General features: G+C 32.0%; 1 protein-coding gene and 1 long non-coding RNA gene across 3 annotated transcripts in view; both read right to left on the bottom strand.

Moving 5' to 3' along the window:
- LOC134684415 (ankyrin-1-like) overlaps positions 1-12,175 on the bottom strand; it is a 42,025-nt gene that overhangs the window by 14,859 nt on the left and 14,991 nt on the right. The window contains exons 7-9 of the mRNA XM_063543699.1: positions 11,485-11,820; positions 10,205-10,549; positions 652-993 (exon numbers count right to left, since the gene is read on the bottom strand). Of these exons, the coding sequence (XP_063399769.1) occupies positions 652-993; positions 10,205-10,549; positions 11,485-11,820 (1,023 nt within the window). The remainder of the gene's footprint in view (positions 1-651; positions 994-10,204; positions 10,550-11,484; positions 11,821-12,175) is intronic.
- LOC134685365 (uncharacterized) lies at positions 1,735-5,922 on the bottom strand. Of its 2 annotated transcripts, none has more exons than XR_010101290.1 (5): positions 5,156-5,922; positions 4,563-4,631; positions 3,625-3,799; positions 2,804-2,872; positions 1,735-2,040 (listed from the first exon to the last, which is right to left on the bottom strand). It is a non-coding gene; the product is annotated as an uncharacterized LOC134685365 (long non-coding RNA). The 2 variants fall into 2 exon arrangements; XR_010101289.1 differs by having other exon boundaries at positions 5,384-5,922.

Below are 12,175 nucleotides of genomic sequence, written 5' to 3'. Positions count from 1 at the left end.
AACAAGAATCAGGTGTAATCTAACCAGCGTGAAATTCTAAGCAAAAGAGGCATTGAGTAATATTATGACCAGGTTTAGTCAAGAATCACTTCACCATTTGCAAATCTTATCTTTCTGATCATTTAATCTATTCAAAATTTCTCGATATCTTTCTCACGAAAATAGCTAAGTCTTTTTTTTAATCTATGACGTTTTGTAGACGTAATTGGTTGTTTAATTGTTTATCTATGATTATAAATTTTGATAGTCCATTTCGTGTCTTCCGCCACTTGTTTGTTTGATAAATATTACAAAATTTAGACCTATACTTTTTATCTTTGTACATACGTCTATCATCTTCTACATAAATTTGATCTTTTATGAAATGAAGACTTGACAGCACTTACGATGCAATGTTTCACGGTGCATTATAACTCTTTTTTGATGCTTGGCATTATTTATTTTTTATCCCTTTCGGTCATTGTTGATATAAAATTGATATGAATATTATTAAAATCTAGCAAATAATATATGTGTGAAAGTGATCACATGATGAGAAGTTCGCATACAACCATTGACATCTAGTATTGATATGTCCCCGCTCAGCAATGAGAAGGTTACTCATAAGCAAAGGAAAAGGAAACGGTGATAACATTTTAAAGAAGGACTTACGTTTTTCCAAGCAAACATGAAGGGCTGTACGACCTTTTTTATTTTGCTTACAAGAAGTTGCACCACATAAGATTAGAGCCTCTATTATTTTGACAAGACCAGCTTTCGCCGCAACATGCAGTGGTGAATTTCCATCTTTATCTAAAACCTCAGTAGTAGTATTTTTCATAAGGTATGCTGCTATATTGGCGGTCTGAGTCTCTAATTTCTCACTTTTATCTCTTTGTTTGATATGCTCATTCAATAATAAAAACAATGGTAAATCACCGTCTTTATTAACTTTGTTAAAAAATCCACCTTCTTCTTTGTAGTATTCGAGAAACTGCAATGCTCCATCTAATTCTGAAATATACAAATTACCAATTACCTAATTAATGCAAATAAGTCAAAGTCCTGTATAATGAATGACAAAACTCTATAATCGTGATTTCTAACAGTAGAAGTACACATTAGTTATATAGTGTTAATATATCAATCGTCTTCGTGGTCTAGAGGAGGTACATTATATGAATTGCTATCAAGTCAACTGACTAAATTCATGAGTTTGAACCTCGCACTAAGTAGATGCGTTCGATTCCGATTTGACTAAGATAGCAAGGTTTCCTGTCAAACTTTGATGGCACCTAAGCTCCCTCCTAAAAAAAGGAAATGACCGCACATGATTAGCCAATTAAAGACTTCAAAGTTGCGTATAAAACAAAAACTCAATTTTGTTTTAAGTTTTATCACGCAGAATATGTGGATTTAACTAATAGGTCGTCAAAGATGTAATAAGTGATAAGTCTATACATGAATAAAACAGTATTACAGAAGTTCACATAAAGAGAAGCTATCTGTATCTGGCTCAATATCTTTAATTGTTTTTCCATAGGCGATAATGGTAACGTTTTTTCCTGTAGCTCAGTCCATATCGTAAACTTGGATATGTATGATAGCTCGTTTCGAAGCTGTGACATTTTCACATATGTGGTTAAATTTTCGGGGTACGAAGTGAGATTACTTTTTCCGTAAATTAGCAAACCCCGAACATCCGTTTGTGATGTGGCTCCTTGTGGTAAAATATCCCCTTTTTAACACAATAAGTTCTTTGAAAATTTAATACTTTGAACACATTCAATAGCTCCATAGTTTTTACACATTTATTCTATGTTCCTCTACTTTCCTAATCACCACAAATAATTAAGTTCAGTCATTTGTTAAAAATAGAAACATGTCCAATATCACTACACAGAGATTTTTTCTTTACACGTGACTTTTGAGTTCCTCATTTCAAGGCGCATTAGGGATGTTGTCCCATATTGCAATCCATAGTTCTGATTTTTCCAAATATTTTTATGTGATCTTCATCGGTATGACATTCTGAATAAATCTGTGTATTTTTGTCCATTTCTGAAAAAAAATAAAGTTGTTTCAGCACTATAAGGCAATGACACTTTTATCGCTATATTTATTTATTTTGAATACAAAGTGTATGCATAATTAATTTCTTACAGTTTACCTTCACTAGTCAAAAGAAGGACAAAACATCTGAATGTAACCTTAAATTACAACACACAGACCCTGTTAAAGCATGCAATAAAATTTTCTGGTGCCTAAAAGTGCATTTTGACAGAGAAATTATGCAAAAATGAAGATTTCATAAAAAAAACACCAAAATACTTAATTATTCTAGCCAGTGGAAACCTGGTATTTTATACTGTAGAAACCACTATAAACTACTGTAAAAGTCATTTGAATCATATAATTAGAGTGCAATGAAGTGCAAATTTTCAAAACTTGTTCAATCACATAATTGTATTTGAGAAAAAATGTTTTTTACATGTATTTCAGTGAAAATCTTTTATCAGTGAGATATTGGCATGAGGTTTTAAAGGAAACATTGTGACATCACACGTAATATGGCGTCATTAAATAACGACATATCAAAATAATGTTAATTATAGTTTGCAGAGTTACATGAGGAACAGTTGCCGCAAGGTTTAACTTGAAATATTGAGTCAAAAAGATCAGTAACCAAGCATTTTCATTTAATGCCAAGACCATAGCAACAGTTTTCATATCAGTATATATTTAACATACTGACTGTAATTTGAATTGCATAAATACCATAAATAAACAATTTAGAGCTTGCCAAATAAAACAAAATGCTTACCAGTTATTCAGGACCTTTTAAAACCTCTAGTTTGTCATCTCAGGTTAAAAAGTAATGATATGTCTGGAACTAAAATAAGACCAAAAAAATTACTCAGGCTGTGTTATTATTTGGTTTAAATACATAAGTATTATTGAGAGAGCAAAAATCATATTCTTGAACGTTTTATCGCAAAGAAAGAAAAATTCTTCTCCCTTGTGGCTTATCAACCTTCATTTAAATCTTTTATATTCGAAGCAACGAGTGGTAGCTAACTAGCTTAAAAGTTGAAAAGGTGCAGCAATATTGTTTTCGAAAGGTTTGTTGACCCTCCCCCTTTTTCACTGAGAAAAGACAATATCTTGTGATTTGCTAGTGTGCATTACAAATAATAATTCATGATTTCTTTAATACATGTACATGTTTGTCTGTTTATTAACTGCATATGATATCTACTGACTGACCATGGGTCAAATTATTGGATAAAAGCACATGATGATGATGTATTTCGCTTTACTCGTATGGAGTGTGTTATCTCCCTTGATTATCAGTTATTCCTGTAATCCAGAGTGATAATTACATAACAAAGACTGTATTGTGTCATGTTTACTTACAGATAAAACTATTATGTTAGTTCATGCCTTTTTCAATTCATAAACAAATTCCTTTCGGATCTCTCGGGGGTGTAAACAAAGTTAGAATTGTGCCTAAAAAAAGTGTTCAGCCCCGTGCCTGTAATGCTTTCTAAAAGCGAAAATTTCATTGAGTATCTGCTGGTATTTATCTATAATGGTTATCTGAAATCCTCTGGGATATATAGGTATAAATAAAAAAATACTTACCATCATTTTCACAATTTTCCCGGGTGTATAAGGTGAAATCATCCATAGATCACTCTGGAAACTTCTGATTTATCTTTTAGTAAATTGCAATCCATAGTTCTGATTTTTCCAAATATTTTTATGTGATCTTCATCGGTATGACATTCTGAATAAATCTGTGTATTTTTGTCCATTTCTGAAAAAAAATAAAGTTGTTTCAGCACTATAAGGCAATGACACTTTTATCGCTATATTTATTTATTTTGAATACAAAGTGTATGCATAATTAATTTCTTACAGTTTACCTTCACTAGTCAAAAGAAGGACAAAACATCTGAATGTAACCTTAAATTACAACACACAGACCCTGTTAAAGCATGCAATAAAATTTTCTGGTGCCTAAAAGTGCATTTTGACAGAGAAATTATGCAAAAATGAAGATTTCATAAAAAAAACACCAAAATACTTAATTATTCTAGCCAGTGGAAACCTGGTATTTTATACTGTAGAAACCACTATAAACTACTGTAAAAGTCATTTGAATCATATAATTAGAGTGCAATGAAGTGCAAATTTTCAAAACTTGTTCAATCACATAATTGTATTTGAGAAAAAATGTTTTTTACATGTATTTCAGTGAAAATCTTTTATCAGTGAGATATTGGCATGAGGTTTTAAAGGAAACATTGTGACATCACACGTAATATGGCGTCATTAAATAACGACATATCAAAATAATGTTAATTATAGTTTGCAGAGTTACATGAGGAACAGTTGCCGCAAGGTTTAACTTGAAATATTGAGTCGAAAAGATCAGTAACCAAGCATTTTCATTTAATGCCAAGACCATAGCAACAGTTTTCATATCAGTATATATTTAACATACTGACAGTAATTTGAATTGCATAAATACCATAAATAAACAATTTAGAGCTTGCCAAATAAAACAAAATGCTTACCAGTTATTCAGGACCTTTTAAAACCTCTAGTTTGTCATCTCAGGTTAAAAAGTAATGATATGTCTGGAACTAAAATAAGACCAAAAAAATTACTCAGGCTGTGTTATTATTTGGTTTAAATACATAAGTATTATTGAGAGAGCAAAAATCATATTCTTGAACGTTTTATCGCAAAGAAAGAAAAATTCTTCTCCCTTGTGGCTTATCAACCTTCATTTAAATCTTTTATATTCGAAGCAACGAGTGGTAGCTAACTAGCTTAAAAGTTGAAAAGGTGCAGCAATATTGTTTTCGAAAGGTTTGTTGACCCTCCCCCTTTTTCACTGAGAAAAGACAATATCTTGTGATTTGCTAGTGTGCATTACAAATAATAATTCATGATTTCTTTAATACATGTACATGTTTGTCTGTTTATTAACTGCATATGATATCTACTGACTGACCATGGGTCAAATTATTGGATAAAAGCACATGATGATGATGTATTTCACTTTACTCGTATGGAGTGTGTTATCTCCCTTGATTATCAGTTATTCCTGTAATCCAGAGTGATAATTACATAACAAAGACTGTATTGTGTCATGTTTACTTACAGATAAAACTATTATGTTAGTTCATGCCTTTTTCAATTCATAAACAAATTCCTTTCGGATCTCTCGGGGGTGTAAACAAAGTTAGAATTGTGCCTAAAAAAAGTGTTCAGCCCCGTGCCTGTAATGCTTTCTAAAAGCGAAAATTTCATTGAGTATCTGCTGGTATTTATCTATAATGGTTATCTGAAATCCTCTGGGATATATAGGTATAAATAAAAAAATACTTACCATCATTTTCACAATTTTCCCGGGTGTATAAGGTGAAATCATCCATAGATCACTCTGGTAACTTCTGATTTATCTTTTAGTAAATTGGCTCAATATCTTTAATTGTTTTTCCATAGGCGATAATGGTAACGTTTTTTCCTGTAGCTCAGTCCATATCGTAAACTTGGATATGTATGATAGCTCGTTTCGAAGCTGTGACATTTTCACATATGTGGTTAAATTTTCGGGGTACGAAGTGAGATTACTTTTCCCGTAAATTAGCAAACCCCGAACATCCGTTTGTGATGTGGCTCCTTGTGGTAAAATATCCCCTTTTTAACACAATAAGTTCTTTGAAAATTTAATACTTTGAACACATTCAATAGCTCCATAGTTTTTACACATTTATTCTATGTTCCTCTACTTTCCTAATCACCACAAATAATTAAGTTCAGTCATTTGTTAAAAATAGAAACATGTCCAATATCACTACACAGAGATTTTTTCTTTACACGTGACTTTTGAGTTCCTCATTTCAAGGCGCATTAGGGATGTTGTCCCATCTGTATCTTTATCTGTATCTTCACATATTTTGACAATATAGGCACACTTTCAGTGTAAAGTAGTAAATCCAATAAAAATCCAATCACCAATAGCATTATAATACAGTATGTACACAATAAAAGTATGTCAATATATTCCTTCACTAATATCACATATCAAGGTTTATTTACGGAATTTAGAATATATTTACTTTTAATAAATATTAACCTACAGTCCACACAGAACTACTACTTAGCTAAATTTGACTTTCTTAAGTTTTTCTGTCCAGTACTAGTGCTTAACGCTTGTACCTTTACATATGCATGTTAAATATACATGTAAGTGTTCTACAATCCGATTCAACATGCAAGCTAGTTAAGTTACACAAATCGCTAGTTTGAGTGCAAGCACAGAAGTTCACAAGGTAGTATGGGTTAATTATCATATACTTGTATAAAATATTACTAAAATTTAACAGTTCAATAACATTTGAAAATATCAAAAGGCTATAAAAGGATTGCTAGGTTTATTAACCAGATTCCTAAGAATTTCCATAGCGGACTGATAAAGGAACCTTTATTGACTGCTTCCGGAATGTTATCGCATGCCTTTCCGTTATTTTCCGTGACGTTTATCACATGCAACCTCGTGCATTTCCGGAAATTGTTTGAAATCGACAACAGAACGCGGGAAACGGCAAGTGACTTTTCACAAAATTGTCGCGGAGCAAAAATGAATTTAGTTAAACATGTTTTGAAAGACACAATTGAGGTGACAATATTATTGAAAAACAAGATAATTGTTGTGACAAGATAAATAAAATGATTATAATATCAATAACAACAATTAAAAGTTAAGATTTAGTTTGGTTGTCTATTAATATTATCTGAAAGTGCAAAGGCAAACAAAATTAAATTTTAACAGTTTTTGTCTGTATTTCTTCTGCTGAAGTATATGATAAAAAGATAATTACATGTCATTTTTCATATCAGACCCTTTGTCGGCCCTCCTTCATGATATAAGCCCTCGAGCCTGCAGCTCTTGGGCTGATATCATAACCTTGGTCCGATAAAGGGTCTGATATGAAAAATGCCATGTAATAATCTATACTTATCACATGGATGAAGTTTATATCTAAACTAATGTTAAATAGATCTACTAATCGAAAGACATTGCTCACGTATCACTTTTTTTGCCCTGTCCGTTTCTAGATGAATACAGGAGATAAGAAAGTGTTCAATCGTTCCGTCCTGTTCATTACACATTTTGCAGGTTACTGATAACTCAGATTTGTTGATTTTTCTCTATTTGAATGCAGTATGAATTTCCTTTTGCTATTTTAGTTCTAGTAGGTATTCTGTTGATGTCAATGCAGTTTGGTGTGTTTGTTGTAAGGATTGGATGGATTGATTTAAACTTATAGGCACATGCAATGTGTTGCAAACTTGAATAACCCTCCGAATTTTCATTTATTTTTTCTCTCCAGTCAGTAACAACTTTCCTAGAAAGCAAGTGTTTTCCATTGTAATTTTTAAGACGATATGTTAGAAAATTCTGACAGTCTAGCAGATCATATTTTTGACATATTTTCTATATTTCTATGAACCAGCTTTTACATGTATATGTATTTAATGCAGCTGTCTTTATGCTTATCTTCATTCAACTGATGTTTTGTGAGCTCTGATGATATTTCCAATAAGTATTAAAGGTTTTAGGTGTATTTCAGATTCAATTGGTAGCATTCCACTTAGTATGTATATAACCGGATCATCTGTTAGTCGGGATAAGGAGAGTATATATGTTTAATAATTTTCTTGTGGAATTTGTGGATAGTATCATACATGCTGCCTGTCTGGGGTATATTTCAAACCATACGTTAATATAGGTAGAACATATGTATTTAAAAGATTTAAATCTGTTTCAGGATCTAATTCATTCCTCTCATGTATACCAATATGTGAGGAGTGATTTACCACTGACATAGGGTTATTGTTTATATGTCAAAAATTGTCTTCTATTTCAATCAATCTGGATGGGTGTTTACAGATAACATTACGCTTTTTGTTGGCTGTAGAGTGTATCCCTCTCTCCTACTAAAATTGACAGCAATATTTACTAGCGTCTGAAGTTCTATTGGATTGTTTGCTATGATAGCAACATCATCAGCACATTTTGGAGCACGGAATTTCACATTGCTAGGTGTCTTCCTATTTCTTAGTCTTTTAAAAGGTTTAGTAGAGTGTTTACATACAACTTGTACAGAACAGCACTAACTACACCACCTTGGCGTACACCCTGTTCTATTTTAAAGACTTTTAAAATTTTATTTCTCCATTTTATACTATATGCTGCATTTGTGTAGAGGCAATCTATCAATTTTATGAATTTATCAGATATTCCTGTTTGATATAATCTCCTTATAAGATTTGAATGTATAACCACATCAAATGCCAACTTACCACCAAGTAAAGCTATGTATGTTGGAAGTTTGAAACCTTAACTTACACGCTCAAACTCTTTAATGATTAGTTCACATAACAGAGGGGTGGTGTTCTCAGTTAATCCTCTTTGTTATAGATTATAGTTATCAAAGGTACCAGGATTGAAATGTAATACGCCAGACGCGCGTTTCGTCTACATAAGACTCTTCAGTGTCGTTCATATCAAAACAGTTGAAAAGCCAAACAGTGCAAAGTTGAAGGTTTTGTTTCTTCAGGATGATAGGGTTTTCCCGTAATTTAATTATCTTTTCAATTATTATGGAGTATATAGGTGTAACTGTTATTCCTCTATAGTTTTTTGCATATCTTGCATCAGGCGTCTGGCGTACTAAATTATAATCCTGGTACCTTTGATAACTATTTACACCACTGGGTCGATGCCACTGCTGGTGGACGTTTCGTCCCCGGGGTTATCACCAGCCCAGTAGTAAACACTTCGGTGTTGACATGAATATCAATAATGTGGTCATTTTAATAAATTTCCTGTTACAAAACTTTGAATTTTTCGAAAAAAACTAAGAAGTTTCTTACCCCAGGCATAGATTCCCTTAGCCGTATTTGGCACAACTTTTTGGAATTTTGGATCCTCAGTGCTCTTCAGCTTTGTACTTGTTTTGCTTTATAAATGTTTTGATATGAGCGTCACTGATGAGTCTTATGTAGACGAAACGCGCGTCTGGCGTACTAAATTATAATCCTGGTACCTTTGATAACTAATTGCATCACCCTTTTTCTTGAATACAGGATAAAGTGTACCAATTTTCAGAATACCAGATAGACAGCCTACTTAAAAAGATCTGTTGATAAGTAGTTATAAATATTGTTGCAATTGTTTATCACCATATTTGATATTTTCAGCATTTACAACCAAAGTAGTCAGCTTTATTCCTGTTTAAACATGAAATTGCTTTTGAAATTTCTTCTCCTGTAATAGGGCTTTGCATGACATATGTCAATTATAATTTTAGCTTCTTTTTCAAAAATATCTAGATATTGAGTGTCATAGTTTTGATTTGGTTCCTTTTTTGCAAGCTTTTGAAAGTGTGAACGCCAGTCTTGAATGATATTATCGTTGTGATAGGTAGTATCATCTACATTTAATTGATCTATAAATCTAGACAATTTTCCTCTTCGACTTTTTATAATTTGTACAACATGTTTCTGTCAGATATTCTGGCATTAATTATTGTTTTACGTTCGTTTATTCTAAGTTTAACTACTCCTAATCTGCATTCTTCACGTAGAATGTGCGTTATTATTTTTTTTTATTTTTCAGATATACACTATCAGATTCTTTTCGACGTTCATTTAACTTCCTGTCGTGATAAGTAATTTTCTTCTTTTTGATAGCTTCTTTTATGGCTTCATTCATTACTTGTAAATAATAAAAATTAAGAAAAAAAGGAAAAACAAATGTCTGATTTATGTATGTACAAGACAATAAATGAACAACAATTATGATATACAGGAAGAAATGGCAACCACTACATTGTATATTCCTTACCCAGGACAAACATATTCAGATTGTTAAGGGGTTAAACAGGTTTTTGTTTCTTTGCCACATTCCCCATTTCCATTCTATATTTTATTCAAACTCTTAAGTCGACAATAAACTGACAACGTTATTGCATAGAAGAAAAAACATCAAAAGACAATTAATAATCTCCAAAATACAACATAAAACGTCTGAGAAACACAACACAACACAACAAAACACATTGGTTGTATGTCTATTCAATCATGCATGCTTATCAAGCAAAGCGGAAAATTTGACACAGTGTTTAGATGAAATACTCACTCTTAGACCAGCATATGTGTAATATCATGTTCTCATTTTCGTCTGTCATGTATTTATTTGCTCCATGACGACAAACACTTTCCATTGTCGTAAAGTCTCCAATTTCTGCAGCTTTTTTCAAAAGTTTGTCCAACTCACTGGAAGGAAGACTAGCTCCAACGTATAATAAATGTTGTACTAACACACCAATATTTGTAAGATCTAAATGATAATGACAATGTTGTTGAATATATTTGTAGGCAGATTCTTCTATTGGTGATTTGTCACACTCATCTTTTGTGTCAAAATTTGGTTTTGCGCTAAAAATAATTTCCACCATTTGCTGAAAATCAGACGAATCTTTGCCTGTAAAATAAAGTTGTCAATTACATTAAGACTTTACATTAAATGTATGATACATAGTGAATATGCGTACAAAATTAAGGAAATTGTTTTCAAATCTGTAGTATGTAATTCAGTGGTTGTTGTTAAATGATATCTGTCATATTTGTTTGCGTTTGCTGTTTCAGGTTCGCTATCGTTTTCCTTTTTCTATATAGTATGCTAAACGCTTGGTCATCCTTACTCTAAGATATATGTAACGTTCATTGTTGAAGCCTGTACTGTGACCTACAGATGGTTTATATTATCCGGTCTCTAATAATAAACTAAAACGACTCACCAACCATATAATTGTTTATTATTATCTTATTTATTTCATTAATATACTGTTATCCGAGCCATTAATGGAGTTTAATATTTGACAGTCGACAAGGTTGGAACCGTCTACATTATTCATCGAGATAATTTTAACAGCACACACGATTACTTAGCTGGTAAATGTCTTGAAGTACATGAGATTCTAACGTTAATCGTATAAGACGATACGCAGTTATAATTTAATTTTTTATAGAACTTGTCTTCTGATTGGCTGACGTTGTTTAGTTTATCAGCTCATAGCCAAAATTTAGTTATGTGACCGTGACGTCATCAACATTTTTTCATTAATTACTCTGGTTTAAAATAAAATTAAGAATTAAGTTATAGGAAATAACTGTAATATTTTATCTGTCTATTCAAAATAACATATAAAAATGTGTTATTTAGTGAGCACCACATTTTTTATGTTGTTCCTTCATAGACATTCCTTAAATAAAGTATGTGCAAGTGGGTCTACAAAATTGAAAAAAAGACAACTAATAAACTTTGGTTGGCAGCTTAAAAAGGCAAATAACATACATCAGAACAAAAGCAGTAACTTTTTTTTTCCTTTTTTAGTATATGTCTGTATATGGTATTACCAGTCATATCAATCAAAGTGTGTAGGACAGTTTTCCCATCCGATCCAATATGATTTACATCCGCTTTTCTTGCAAGTAACATCCTTACAACTTCCAAACATTGTAACCGACAAAAATAGATGAGTGGAGAATCCTCATCTGGCTTGCCTAAATCAACCGCTATTTCTATATCTGTCGACAATAACTTCACACAAATGCCTTCAAGAAGAGGCTTTCTAAATTTTTCCCTATCTTTCACGTATTCCCATAACAGGTGAAACAAGCTGTCAATGCTATCTTTCTCTGGTGTTTGATGCTCGAGTAAAATGTCAAATATCGTTAGGCCACCACTGTATCCTAATGTATATAAGAAAATAAACTTATACACTAGTATAAATTAATTCTTGAACCATCACATAAGCATAATTTTTTAATATGACATTTCATTATTGTATGCCAGCTGCCTTTTTTGTTCCTTTTGAACAAAAAAATCAAACACAATATAACTACACGATGATCTTCATAATTATAATTAAAAGGTCATGCATTATAAAACGGACTTGGCACATTTTAACTTCAGGCTGCGGAAATAGTTGAATATGAATGAAAGATGTGGTAGAAATCACAAAGACACTGTTGACACTACTGTTCACAAGAGATCAATCGACACAATAATTAACAACTGTAGGCCTCACTGCGGCATTAAACAATG

This window comes from Mytilus trossulus, chromosome 9, assembly GCF_036588685.1.
Source record: "Mytilus trossulus isolate FHL-02 chromosome 9, PNRI_Mtr1.1.1.hap1, whole genome shotgun sequence".
Lineage (NCBI taxonomy): Eukaryota > Metazoa > Mollusca > Bivalvia > Mytilida > Mytilidae > Mytilus > Mytilus trossulus.
The sequence above is the reverse complement of the archived record's forward strand: the minus strand, read 5'-3'. Positions and strand labels throughout refer to the sequence as shown.